At 40.4% G+C, this 14,563-nt stretch overlaps 1 protein-coding gene across 4 annotated transcripts in view; it reads left to right on the forward strand.

Annotated features, from left to right (window-relative positions):
• Nucleotides 1-14,563, forward strand: part of CFAP47 (cilia and flagella associated protein 47) — a 183,807-nt gene that overhangs the window by 102,226 nt on the left and 67,018 nt on the right. For all 4 annotated transcript variants that reach the window (XM_053386956.1, XM_053386957.1, XM_053386958.1 and 1 more), the window contains 2 exons: nucleotides 838-935; nucleotides 14,012-14,190. In XM_053386956.1, coding sequence (XP_053242931.1) covers nucleotides 838-935; nucleotides 14,012-14,190 — 277 coding nt within the window. The remainder of the gene's footprint in view (nucleotides 1-837; nucleotides 936-14,011; nucleotides 14,191-14,563) is intronic.

A 14,563-nucleotide genomic window follows, 5' to 3' on the forward strand; every position in this document is an offset into this window, starting at 1 on the left:
ACAAGGAGTCTTAATTGGCCTTGCCTGCTGGGCTTTTAACTCACTTTTTGTAACCCCAGCAAGTACCTCACCCATCCTAGAACTTCCATGAGACAGGTGGAGCCTGAGCCATGGGCAGTGTCATCCGCTGGTCTTACCTGATGTTGCTCTTCTCCCTGTTGCTGGGGAAGTGGAAGTGGTTAATCAAAGGTTGTCTTGGGGCTTTCTCTTACCCTCAGCTGCTCTGCTCCTGGCAACAGCAAACCCGTTGACACATGGTCTTGTACCTTGAGCAATTCTCTCTAGATAGTGATTTTGGATGGTGAGAAAAGTATTAATGGACGCTCCATGGACAAATGACTTTGTTTAAAGGACGTGGACAAAACTCTTGGCTTTTTGTAAGTGAAAAATGTATCTCAAATACATGGCTATGTAAATAAATGACATTAGGTTCTTGAACATTTCCATCATTAAGCTCTTTTGGTTCAAATATTTTGAATGTCAGGCTATATTAGCCAGTATCCAAATAATCAGGCAATTACTTCAGTGAGACCAGGGGTACCTCAGAGTTGTTTGTCTTGAACTGTAGTCTCTTGACCCTCTCTGTCACCTGGAAAACTTAATATTTCAGGCTGAGTGTGGATGTCATTTTTAAAAATACAACAATTTCACGATGCTAGTGCAAGGCTTTGCATGCCCCTAAGTTGCAATTTGGATCCAAGGCTATAGAATTTAGATATTAAGGGGCATAAGTGCTTTCCATACAGGAAATGATTTCATGTCTGCATTAAGTCTTCAGTTAATACTCAAGATTCATTGTGTTTCCCCTCTGCCCTCCTTGTTTCTTGACCTGTTTAGGACAAAGTGCACCGTACAGCAAAGTCTGGTTTTCCCTGGAAATCAATTGTATACCAGCTGCACCAGAAAAAACTATTCATGTTGAATGCGCTGTTCTGGTAAGATTACTTTCACTTATGGCCCAAAGAGATCTCCTTGCTGTGCATTTGGATAGGTTCATGTGATAATTTACATGCTCTCTCGGCTCTTGTCCTCCACGGCTGTTAAAGATCTTGCAAGAAGGGACTGACTGGGTGGGTCTAGGGGATAGTTAATGCCTTCTTGTAGGAGGAGTTGATGCCCACCACACTGAAGGAGATGGTAAAATGTATTGTAGAAGCTGTGCATTGGAGACTATAGCTAAGGTCAGTTTGGTGTAATCTGAAGCTTGTCAGAGCTCATGCATGGGGTGTTTTTATACAAAGTTGTGCTTTCTTCTCCAGAGTACACTGGTTTAAGGTATGAGTATTACTTTGTAAGAACAAAAAACTTTACATACTGTATATACATTTTGAACAACACCATTGTTTCTCTCTGTCTGTTGCTCTCCTTTTAAAAGCTCTTCTTGCAGAGTATATGACCTAGTCCTGATTTTCAGTACAGATTGATTTGCTCCACTTTTAGAAATGAGGGAGAAAATTTTCACCATACAGATAGATGGAGGTTTAGGAGCTGAAGTCAGCATAGAGTGAATGCCTTCCTAAAAGATATCAGACCCAGGAAAAATGCTCAAAATTAAGGAGGTAGCTTCTGTATGAAAAGAGTAGAGGAGAACAAGTGTTAATGAGAATAATATTAAATGTGACTTGGTGTTTATCTGAAATCAAAACTCACAGTGGAGCGTACAGTGTTCAGAATTGGGAAACCACAGGTCATAAACCCAATAATCCTGCTAAATGAGATCATGGTGTTCTGCAGAACTCCAGTGATGGCATGCTTTTAAAGATCTGTGTTGGTGTGTCTGTGCCTTCAACAGGAGCCAGATTTTTATCAGACAGCATAAAAATAGCTGACAGATAGTTTGACAGTTTGCTGTTTTACAGGTATTTTCCAATTATGGCTTTATTTCTACAGATTTAAGTCATTAATGCATTATGGAAATTTATTATCTGTTTATATAAGCTGCCCAGCAGCCCACATCTGCAGCTGAAACAGAAAGGTGTTTGTTTTAATATGCAAACCATTGCACTCTCTTTGACAGTAAGAGAAAATAGTACAGCTATTCAGGAAGAAATGGAAAAAACAAAACAAAAATACCTACTTCCTATGTGCAGTTTTGAAAACATTCTCTAAGAATGTATGTCGTTCTTGAAATGTGCTGTTAAAATATTAATAATAAGTGATCATGCTGTGTGTGAAAAAGCAAACAAAATGTGTTTGTTGAGAGGATGTTCAGATGTGCTTAACTTTTGAAAATGAGGAGTGCAAATTTCAGTAAGGGCCAATTTCCATTTAATTTATCTGCGTACAAGCTCACATTGTGGGGAGGGCTGCATTTTGCATGGTAAAATACTGTATAGGGATAGCCATACCAATATATTTTCTCAACACCATGTTTGCTTCTTCTTTCTGATGTGTGTACTGAGACAATGAGTTGGTTAATCCCAGTTACAAAAAAGACCACTCTAGTAAATAAGCATTGGAATGGCATGCACAAAACAACTGAAACCCAACAAAACCATCTCTGTTACTGAGCTAAATTTTGGGAAGCAAATCTATGTGCTTGTAAATATGATTACCCCAGAAGAAATGTAAGGAAAGTTTGGTCAAGAAATTTTCCTCATGCCTGAAGTAGGCTTGAATGTCTGTCTTGAGGGAAGAAATATCTGTCTGGAGTTTGAGAAGCAGAATCATGACCATGCTGTAGTTGCGCTAAGACCCCAGTGTGGATAAAGTACAAGATCTGTTACTGGATGTGGCTAGCAGCACTGGATGATCTTCATGAGTCTCCCTGTGCCTCAGTAAGACTTGGGATCGTGTCATCCTCTAAAACAATGGAAAACTGCTTTTGCAGGTGTTTGCTCCATGACTATCATTTACCAATACATAATTGAATTGTAATGAGGAAAAGTAGAATGCAGAAAAGTAGAGATAATTAATGGGGGTTTCAAAGGACCCAGTAGCCAGTGCTAGAGGTCACTCACTTCTTTGCTTAATATTATTTTTGCTTAGTTTCCAGTTTAGCTAATAGATTTTTGCATGTTCTGAGGCTTCTGAAGGCCTGCTTACATTTTTGCCATCTTTTAAATGGATTAATTTCTTGCTTTGGGTAGGTCCCATTTTCTGTTTTTTAGGCTGCTCTTGGCCACTTTCTCTGAACCACCAGCCTTCTTGGTCCTGAACAGTTTAGCTGTATTATTTATATGGTCTCACCCCCACTTCTGCTCCTTCTTTTCTCTTTATTTCCTTGTGAGGTTCAGAATGCACTATTTCAATTTTAAACTCTCCCCTCACTCTATTTCCCCCTGAATTCATTTCCTGTTTGGACCATTCTGGATCCTAGACACTAGATCCTGGATTCACCTTTCTCATTTTCTCACCTTAGCCCCCCTTGAATGATGATTTAGCTCCATATACTCTGCTCTGTAGCTTTTGTAGCAGAATTTTATTGTGTGACCATAGGTTGTAAAAACAACATGAAATTTAAATGGTTATATAAATCATTTTGTAGTTTAGCAGCCTTGGCAGGGTAGCCAACAGCCCTGAGGGTTTCAAGTCTACTTGCTTTATTAAAACCTTCTTGCTTCCAAAATAATTCAGTATATAGTGAATTGGATCTGGTGTACGTTTTGAGAATTTAAGAGTTCCTGCGGTTTATTAAAGTGACTCTGATCCATTGGAAGCTCCCTCTGGTGGAAGAGGCAGGAACAGTGGCTTATCTTGACTTCTCTCCTTCCCCCTACAGCCTCTGGGGCAGAGCTTTCCAAACTGTGTGTCGCAACATGCAACATGTTGACTGCAGTGTGTAGGTGTGTTGCGAAAACATTCCCCATGTTCCTCCCGGGGCTGGAAAGGGGTTAGTTTAACCTCCAGTTTGCTAGTAAAACTGAGTTACTGTGTCATGAAATGTCGCATGTCTAAAAAGTGTGTCACCAACATGGAAGAGTTTGGAAAGCTCTGCTTCGCATGTCGCTAGCCGGGGACTTAGGTAATAGTTCTGAAGTTCCTGCCTGGCTCACTATCACCTCAGCTCCTGTCGTCCTGGGGAAGACGGGTGGGCCTGCCACCTGAGGGTCAGCCAAGAGCCCATATTTTTCATGTGGTTGTCCATCTGCAAATTGTGCCTTGGAAATCAAGGCATTTATAAGAGCAGTGAACTATTGGCATCCTTCCCAATTATTTTCTGTTTCTTAACAATTAAAAAACAGCACTCGTATCAATTTGTGCTATCTCCCTCTTCTTTTTTTCCATTTTGTGTTAGTTTGCAAACTTTTAGGAGAGGTCAGTACAGGATCATTTCCCTTTCCCTTGGTTCATTGGTAAAGCTTTTGGTGTGATTTGTTTATCTATTTCTTCATTTATTTCTGTTTTCAGCAAACAACAGCTACTTGATTTATTTGTCCATCAATTCATTTGCTTTCTCTTCTTTTTCCTTTAGACTATACAAGGTTCTTATGGAGAATCCCCCCTTCCCCCTCCACTCTGTGTTTGTTTTTAATGCTTTTTATTCATTTCCAGTTGTTTTTCTTTTAGTCTGCCGGTTTACAGTTTTATCCTCTGCTCTTCAGCTCTAGGCCACCTGCGATTTCATTGTGTTGAATTCTTATGGTGCGGTATTATTAATATTATTAGTTTTCTCTACTCCTCCCTCTAGGTCTGATGTCTCTCCCCCCCCCCCCCCGCTGAGCCTTACAAGGGGATGTACATGCAGCACTGAACCTTTCTAAGGGATTGATATGTTAAACCATCTGCTGAAGGATTTTTTTCTTGCTGGGTTGGGCTAATTGTTACTTAATAAATTGGTTTCACATTAAACTAAGTGACAGTCCTACTGATAACTTTATAAATGTACACCTATTCAATATAGTTACAGAGCATATCGTTATGGATGTAGAGAAAGTAATAAATGTTTATTTTTGTCATTTTAAATGAGAGGACATTTTCTCATAAACTTCAAATTGAGTTGGCATATTTATAATAATAATGTTTCTCGGAGTTGAGAACCACATCTTAAAGGTGGATTTTAATTTGTAGAAATTGTGCACTTCACAACACCTGACAGTGTTCTGTGAAACAACAATGGTAGGGTAGCTGATGAGCAAATATCTCAACTTTGAGAAGGCTGCTGTTAGTCATTCTAACTAAAAGCTCTGTATAGAAAATAAATTTGTTCAGATCATCTTGACGGATCATAAGAAGTAACCATCAAAAGGAGAATAAACAGCTATGTCTAGTGTAAAAATATTTGATATGTACACAGTCGCTGCAAAATACTACATTAATCAGTTCTATGGTGCATCACTAGGTGGCTAGTGTAGATCATAAAATATCTACTGTCTTCAAATAAACCCGGGAAGACTGAAAAATGGTCAGTAGAGGGCTATTCATTGAATGGTTAGACGTGTGTTAATGTTCATGAAAATGAGTTGCCTAACATGTCAAATAGCAGAACATTTTTTATTAATTTGTCATTAGCTCAGTCCTTTCTGTAAGCTTTAAACATAAAATCATCCCATTGAATACTGCATAAATTAATGCAATTGAAAGTTGATTTAAAGCAGTTGTAGAGACAATTCCATAAAACCTGGTGTGTGTTGAAATGCTATCTGAAATTCAACAACTAATTTGCTGAATAAGATGGAGACAAGTTTTGTTTCACTGACATAAATGTGCAGTAACTCTCTTTCAGTGTCTGGAACTGCTCTGGGCTTATGCATTTTTTCTGAGAGCTAAATTAAATGCATCATAAGGTTTAAAACAACTAGGGCTGGGTGGGAGATAATGCTCGGGAAATAACAGTTTGTTTTTTTGAAGAGAAAAAAATCCTCATCATTGTGTTTGCTCAGCAGGAGTTCTTAATATGAGGCAAACATCAACAGTTTGGTTATTCAGCAAATTTCCTGTTGTTGGAAGCAGATTTTGACATACTATTTTTCAAAAAGTTGCTTGAATTTTACCACATTTCTTTACATTAGTACAAAGTTAATTACTATAGCAATATAAAATGTTGTTGCAGCATTGTGCAGGTGCCATGGAAAACCATGCATTGAAACTGCTGACTAAGGAAGGAAAAACTCTGAGGCAGAGAGTTGACCTGGCTTAGATTAACTTTTGCTCCTTTTCACCCCTGTAATTCTATGGCCTTCACTACTTCTTGGTAATTGAATGATACCTTATTGCAACAAGGCCTCAAATCAAAATATGTATTTATTTTATTAGATATATTTATAACCTAGATTCCTAAGTTATTTCAAATATAATTTTGTTGTACCCTATTTTACAGGCTTTCTTTTAGGACAATGACCAGGGGGGTAAAGAGACAGTTCAAGAGTCCTTTGCAACGTACGCATTTGAAGATATGTTTAGCAATTCAATTCAATGATATTTCTAAAAATTCTATATTTCACTCCGTCTGTTATCTAAAAAACACACTTGTGAATAAGTTTGCAGTGTATTATGTTTTCAATGGCAAAGAGTAATATGTTGAGTGCTTTCTAATGCTTCCTCACACAAACTTCTGTAGTTTAGATAACAACCAGTGGAATTTAAACTACAATATTAACACTGTAACAACTTCGCATGGAATCTTTGCAATTAAGCCCTAAGGGGCAAGAGTGCATAGGAAAAGGTCTCTGCTTTCCAAATGTTGGGAAAATATTCCATATAAAATTTAATAGGAGTTCAATTAAACATGCTAAATGAGGACCACTTACGAAGGAGCTGAATGTTGGCAGATGTAGCGATATTAACAATTTGTGTAGACCACACTTTCTTTGTGAAGCAGTTCTTTAATTAATATATGCAGAAAACTGGAGCATTCTGAAATTCTATAATTACTTCAAAAGTGGAAGAAAATGCGAGACAGCATTGCTGCTTTCCTGACACACATGTTCCTGAGCCAATTATCTTATCACTTGGTTTATTTATTGATAGCTGGAAAACATTAAAGCTATAAGCATGCAGCTTAAAACACCAAAGGGTATAGAGCAGTGTGAAAAAATGTCTAAGATAGGGTTGCCATATGTCCAGAATTTCCAAGACATATCCAGAATACTGGAGTCAGGCGGAAATCACAAAAATGGCTGGGAAAATCCAAACATATGGCAACCCATGTTGGCAGCGTCGTTTTTGACAATTTCCCTTAAAAATAGCTCAAAAACTTTTTTTTGTGAATTTGCCAAACATTTTGTGAATTTTTGAGCAAAACTAAAAAAAAGCTCAACTGTTCTGTCTGGATTTTCACTGTTTGAAAAAATATGGCAACCCTATCTAATAGCTCCTCTGGATCTAGTCAGAGACCCATCAAGTGTGCATCCTGTTTGGAAACCCACAAGCAGGATACAAAGGCAACAATCTTTCCCCAACATTTCCACCCTTCTCCAGCACCTAGTATCCCTAGTACAGTGGTACCTCGGGTTAAGTACTTAATTCGTTCTGGAGGTCCGTACTTAACCTGAAACTGTTCTTAACCTAAAGCACCACTTTAGCTAATGGGGCCTCCTGCTGCTGCCATGCCACCGGAGCACGATTTCTGTTCTCATCCTGAAGCAAAGTTCTTAACCTGAAGCACTATTTCTTGGTTAGCGGAGTCTGTAACCTGAAGCGTATGTAACCTGAAGCGTATTTAACCCGAGGTATCACTGTATTCATCAAGAGCTTCCAGGTGCATTAGCTAAAACCCCTGACAAGTATGATATTTTCAAGCTTCATTCAACAACCCTAGTGGCACGGTTGAAATTTGTCTGCTTTGCTTCATTTATGATTATCACACCGTTTCGTTGAATAAGTGCAACTGAAAACCTTGTTTTTCATGGGCTTCATTTCACTGGCTACAATGTGGCAGGGAGATTACATGCACCCAGATCCAGGCTGGCATAGAACTCCTGGGTTCTCTTCAGCAACTGAAAGGACCTTGGGTTCAGTGAATCCAATGCTGTCTCTATTCTCCCCATTTCCCAGAATGCTCATTTTAGGGACACAACACTGGCTCCTAGCTGTGAAATAACCACCAGCAGCAGCTCAGGACCTGTGGGACTATCTGTGGGTAGGGCAGGTCCTCTTCTGTAAGGGAAAAGGCACCTCTGCTCCATCTTATCTTCCTCCTGTTAATGGATCTGGAGAGTAGCATTGCTCTGCTCATAGATGTTAGCAAGTGTTTAGACTCTTGCCAGGTTCATCAAACAGGATTTCTTTAAAAATAATGAATTGTTTCTTAACTCTCGGCTTAAGCTCCTTTTACAAGGTTTTGCTATGAAGCCCTTAGTGGTAAAAAGTTAATGGGACTCTAAAATTTGTTTACAGCAGTAAAATGATTCATCTGAGCCTTAAAGTATTTCATTGCAACCTTAAAATGTGTCTTATTGATGCAAGGCTATCGAATGATTTAGGTGGATATAACTCTGCCATCTGTAAAACATTAAATGCTTTAAATGCATATTTAGTCTAAATTGCCGTTTTCTGTAAATGCAAGGGGTCTTATGGAGGGCAGCAGGCAAAGATATACCACACTCCTTGTAAGGCAGTCAATTTCCTGCCTAAGCTTTATTATTGTTATCTTTCTCATTTATTTACACACATACCCCACCCCATCCTGTTTTATTATACTATACATAAATAGAATGATCCATATTTTCCACAGAACTATCTTTAGCACTGTTGGTGTAGCGTTTTATTTGTTTATAGGGGCATCTCAATGAAAGGACTGGATCTTTGCAGCATATTTCTAAAACAAATATTATGGGGTTGTGATCATTTATTTATTTCTTTTGCTAAGTAATGAGGGCTAAGAACAAAAATTGAAGGTTATTTTGCTATACTGTGTGAGATAAAACCCATTTGCTTCCTAGTTTTGATTGTCAGAGAGGCGTCACTGGTAACTGTTTCTTGTTATGCAGTGGCAAGGATCTGTGGCCAGTTTATACTGTTGCTGTTATTGTTATATGATTTGTTAGCTGCTTTGAGGCTTAAGAAAAAGGCAGGATATAAATCCTAAAGTGTGTGTGTATGTGTTTGTGTGTGTGTATCCTTTCCACAATATATAATAAATTATGTGTGTAATTTATTTTATTATTTGCACTTCTGTGCTGCTTTTCATTACATAGGCTTCCAAAGCAGTCTACAAATATTAACATGCTATTATATCAGTAAAAGTAAATACAAAAGTAAATACAATATATATATTCAGAAGCTGGAATGACTAAAGCAGTGTTAGGGCAGCTTCCATGAGGAATGGCTGTTGACATCAACAGAGCGAACAGCTGATCAGCAGACTTGCCTTTGCACAGTGCTATCTGCAGTCCTCCCCTTCATGGATCACTGCCTTGCCGTGGCGAAGGGGCTTGAAGAACTCAGAGAAGCTATGAACTACGCCGAGCAGGGCACACAAGATGAACAGGTCATAGTGGAGAGTTTTGACCAAACGTGATCCACCTGGAGGAGGAACCGGCAAGCCACTCCAGTATCCTTGCCAAGAAAACTCCATGGACAAAGACAACAGGCATATAAAAGTTATGACGCTGGAAGATGAGCCCCTCAGGTCGGAAGGCGTCCAACATGCTACTGGGGAAGAGCGGAGGGCAAGTACAAGTAGATCCAGAGCTGATGAAGCGGCTGGGCCAAAGCCGAAAGGACGCTCAGTTGCGGATATGCCTGGAAGCGAAAGGAAAGTCCAATGCTGTAAAGAAAAATATTGCATAGGAACCTGGAATGTAAGAACCATGAACCTGGGTAAGTTGGAGGTGGTCAAAAATGAGATGGCAAGAATAAATATTGACATCCTGGGCATCAGTGAACTAAAATGGACGGGAATGGGCGAATTCAGTTCGGATGACCATCACATCTACTACTGTGGGCAAGAAACCCGTAAAAGAAATGGAGTGGCCCTCATAGTCAACAAAAGAGTGGCGAAAGCTGTACTGGGATGCAATCTCAAAAATGATAGAATGATCTCGATACGAATCCAAGGCAGACCTTTTAACATCACAGTAATCCAAGTTTATGCACCAACCACTGGTGCTGAAGAAACTGAAATAGACCAATTCTATGAAGACTTACAAGACCTTATAGAAGTGACATCAAAGAAGGATGTTCTTCTCATTATAGGGGATTGGAATGCTAAAGTAGGGAATCAAGAGATAAAAGGAACAACTGGCAAGTTTGGCCTTGGAGATCAAAACGAAGCAGGGCAAAGGCTAATAGAGTTCTGTCAAGAGAACAAGCTGGTCATCACAAACACGCTTTTCCAACAACACAAGAGACGACTCTACACATGGACATCACCAGATGGGCAGTATCGAAATCAGATTGATTATATTCTCTGCAGCCAAAGATGGAGAAGCTCTATACAGTCAGCAAAAACAAGACCTGGAGCTGACTGTGGCTCAGATCATCAGCTTCTTATAGCAAAATTCAAGCTTAAACTGAAGAAAGTAGGAAAAACCACTGGGCCGGTAAGATACAATCTAAGTCAAATCCCTTATGAATACACAGTGGAAGTGAGGAACAGGTTTAAGGATTTAGATTTGGTGGACAGAGTGCCTGAAGAACTATGGATGGAGGCTCGTAACATTGTACAGGAGGCAGCAACGAAAACCATCCCAATGAAAAGGAAATGCAAGAAAGCAAAGTGGCTGTCCAACGAGGCCTTACAAATAGCGGAGGAGAGAAGGCAAGCAAAATGCGAGGGAGATAGTGAAAGATACAGGAAATTGAATGCAGATTTCCAAAGAATAGCAAGGAGAGACAAGAAGGCCTTCTTAAACGAGCAATGCAAACAAATAGAGGAAAACAACAGAATAGGAAGAACCAGAGATCTGTTCAAGAAAATTGGAGATATGAAAGGAACATTTCGTACAAAGATTACCATAATAAAGGACAAAAGTGGTAATGACCTAACAGAAGCAGAAGACATCAAGAAGAGGTGGCAAGAATACACAGAGGAATTATACCAGAAAGATATGGATGTCTCGTACACCCCAGGTAGTGTGGTTGCTGACCTTGAGCCAGACATCCTGGAAAGTGAAGTCAAATGGGCCTTAGAAAGCACTGCAAATAACAAGGCCAGTGGAAGTGATGGTATTCCAGCTGAACTATTTAAAATTTTAAAAGATGATGCTGTTAAGGTGCTACACTCAATATGCCAGCAAATTTGGAAAACTCAGCAGTGGCCAGAAGATTGGAGAAGATCAGTCTACATCCCAATCCCAAAGAAGGGCAGTGCCAAAGAATGCTCCAACTACCGCACAATTGCACTCATTTCACACGCTAGCAAGGTTATGCTTAAAATTCTACAAGGAAGGCTCAAACAGTATGTGGATCGAGAACTCCCAGAAGTGCAAGCTGGATTTAGAAGAGGCAGAGGAACCAGAGACCAAATTGCAAACATGCGCTGGATTATGGAGAAAGCTAGAGAGTTCCAGAAAGACATCTACTTCTGCTTCATTGACTATGCAAAAGCCTTTGACTGTGTCGACCACAGCAAACTATGGCAAGTTCTTAAAGAAATGGGAGTGCCTGATCACCTCATCTGTCTCCTGAGAAATCTCTATGTGGGACAAGAAGCTACAGTTAGAACTGGATATGGAACAACTGATTGGTTCAAAATTGGGAAAGGCGTACGACAAGGCTGTATTTTGTCTCCCTGCTTATTTAATTTATACGCAGAATACATCATGCGAAAGGCTGGGCTGGATGAATCCCAAACTGGAATTAAGATTGCCGGAAGAAATATCAACAACCTCAGATATGCAGATGACACAACCTTGATGGCAGAAAGTGAGGAGAAATTAAAGAACCTTTTAATGAGGGTGAAAGAGGAGAGCGCAAAATATGGTCTGAGGCTCAACATCAAAAAAACGAAGATCATGGCCACTGGTCCCATCACCTCCTGGCAAATAGAAGGTGAAGAAATGGAGGCAGTGAGAGATTTTACTTTCTTGGGCTCCATGATCACTGCAGATGGTGACAGCAGCCACGAAATTAAAAGACGCCTGCTTCTTGGGAGAAGGGCAATGACAGGCCTAGACAGCATCTTGAGAAGTAGAGACGTCACCTTGCCAACAAAGGTCCGTATAGTTAAAGCCATGGTTTTCCCAGTAGTGATGTATGGAAGTGAGAGCTGGACCATAAAGAAGGCTGATCGCCGAAGAATTGATGCTTTTGAATTATGGTGCTGGAGAAGACTCTTGAGAGTCCCATGGACTGCAAGAAGATCAAACGCATCCGTTCTTAATGAAATCAGCCCTGAGTGCTCACTGGAAGGACAGATTGTGAAGCTGAGGCTCCAGTACTTTGGCCACCTCATGAGAAGAGAAGACTCCCTGGAGAAGACACTGATGCTGGGAAAGATGGAGGGCACAAGGAGAAGGGGGCGACAGAGGATGAGATGGTTGGATAGTGTTCTCGAAGCCACAAACATGAGTCTGACCAAACTGCGGGAGGTAGTGGAGGACAGAGGTGCCTGGCGTGCTCTGGTCCATGGGGTCACGAAGAGTCGGACACGACTAAACGACTAAACAACAACAACAACATCTGCAGTCCTCCTCCCACCTACTAATATAGAAAAGTGAGAATGGAAACTCCCCTTCCCTTTCTATGGTCATCCCATGCCTACTGTCAGTTTTACATATGAACCACCTCAAAGGCCAGGAGTAATCCTGTTATATAAATAACCCTTGAAACATTGAAAGGTAAAGGTAAAGGACCCCTGACAGTTAAGTCCAGTTGCGAACGACTCCGGCGCTCATCTCACTTTGCTGGCTGAGGGAGCTGACGTTTGTCCGCAGGCCCCTTCTGGCAAAACCAGAGCAGCGCACGGAAACACTGTTTACCTTCCCGCCGGAGTGGGACCTATTTATCTACTTGCACTTTGATGTTCTTTCGAACTGCTAGATTGGCAGGAGCAGGGACCGAGCAACGGGAGCTCACCCCATCGTGGGGATTCGAACCGCCAACCTTTCAATCGGCAAGCCCTAGGCTCAGTGGTTTAGACCACAGCGCCACCCGTGTCCCTCTTTAAATGTTTAGGACCCTTCTAAACTTCCCTGTGTTCTCATGATGCAATGGAGCTTTCTGATAATCTCAGACTCCTTCATCACCACCAAGGGTGTTGGGATTTGTAGTTTTAATTCCTCTGTGCCCAGTCCATTAAACTAGGAGGAATTAAAGATTCCAGAAATCCCAGAAGCAGAAGGAGGGAAGCCGATGGCAGGCATTGCTGGGAAAAGCAGGCACCAGCATTTGGACTGAGCCTGGTCTTTCTGAGAGGTCTCAGAAAAACCCTGAGCCCCCCAACCTCCCACCCTGCCCGGGTTTTCTGATAAAGCTCAGGAAGACTGGAGCTGTTCTGTATTGAGGGGATTTTATATACCCATCTATCTCAACTGATGAAAATGCATGCATTAATCGACCCTAGAACTGAACCTGAGGCTACTTTTCACCTATTACAAACCATTTTTCATCTTGTAAAATCATATCAAACATCTGAATTGTATCAAGGCTTGTGAAATTGTGCATATTCTCACTTGATGTTTGGCCTAGCAATGAGTCAAAAGGGAATTCTGTAACTGGGTTTAATATTGGGATGAAGTGATTTCCTCCATCCTCTGATTTTCTGAGTTTGGAATGGTACTGAGCTTCCTAGCACTTGTTGTGATGAAGCAACTATAGAAGCACTTATTTGGCATCTCTCCTGGTTGAAATAATGCCTGTTTATGTGAGGTCCCCATGGAATATCTCATGAGCACAAAAGTCAGGAGTTGCTTTTTTAGCATGGGTTGTTATTTCTTCAGTACCCACAAATATTCCTGACAGGTAGATGGCCTCAGGCTTGAACACCTCTTGCTGTATGCTTGTACCATTTTGTGGCAATTTCTTTCATTCTCTTGTGGCCTCTGTGGATACGCTTTCACCACTGTGATGATGCATTCAGCAAACAGATCTGGCAAAGTGGATGTAAAGCCAACTGTTTCAAATAAGCATTGTTTTCTTGACATGTTTGGTAAAGGCTAAGGACACATGGTCTTTTTTTCTTTTCTAGGATACTGTTTGCATTGGAATTCCTGTAACCAATCCCACAGCTGATATTCTGGAATTAGAAGTGGAACTAATAGATCCTGTTACACTTAGTGGTGAAAGAAGCCTTGTTCTCCAGCCAAAAGAAACATTTCACTATGAAGTAAAGTACTCTCCAGCTGTTACTGGAGCGTCGGATGGAAGGTAAGATCTACAGTTGTGGCTGCTAAAACAGAGTTTCACTAGATCTATCGTCCTTCTTGTCACTTTAGCAATATTATTTAATTGCCTTTATTCTACTTTTTTCCATGAAACATCATTTTAATAAAGCTTGCACTTCACTGAGCAGAACTGACTTATAAATGAAGAATGGATTTAGTCATTTTCTGTAGTTGGAGCTGCTTTCTCATGCTGCCTGTTAACTACAGATTGATAGCTAAATTATTTTCCATATGTTATTTACTATAAATGATGTGATCCAAGACTTGTTTCAAGATTCCTGTGAACTAAAAATAATTTACAGCTTAATGAATATGGAGGGCATTTAAATTAAAGACGTCTAATCACGACAGAAACC

The sequence above is a fragment of the Podarcis raffonei genome, chromosome 4, assembly GCF_027172205.1.
Source record: "Podarcis raffonei isolate rPodRaf1 chromosome 4, rPodRaf1.pri, whole genome shotgun sequence".
Classification (NCBI taxonomy): Eukaryota; Metazoa; Chordata; class Lepidosauria; order Squamata; family Lacertidae; genus Podarcis; species Podarcis raffonei.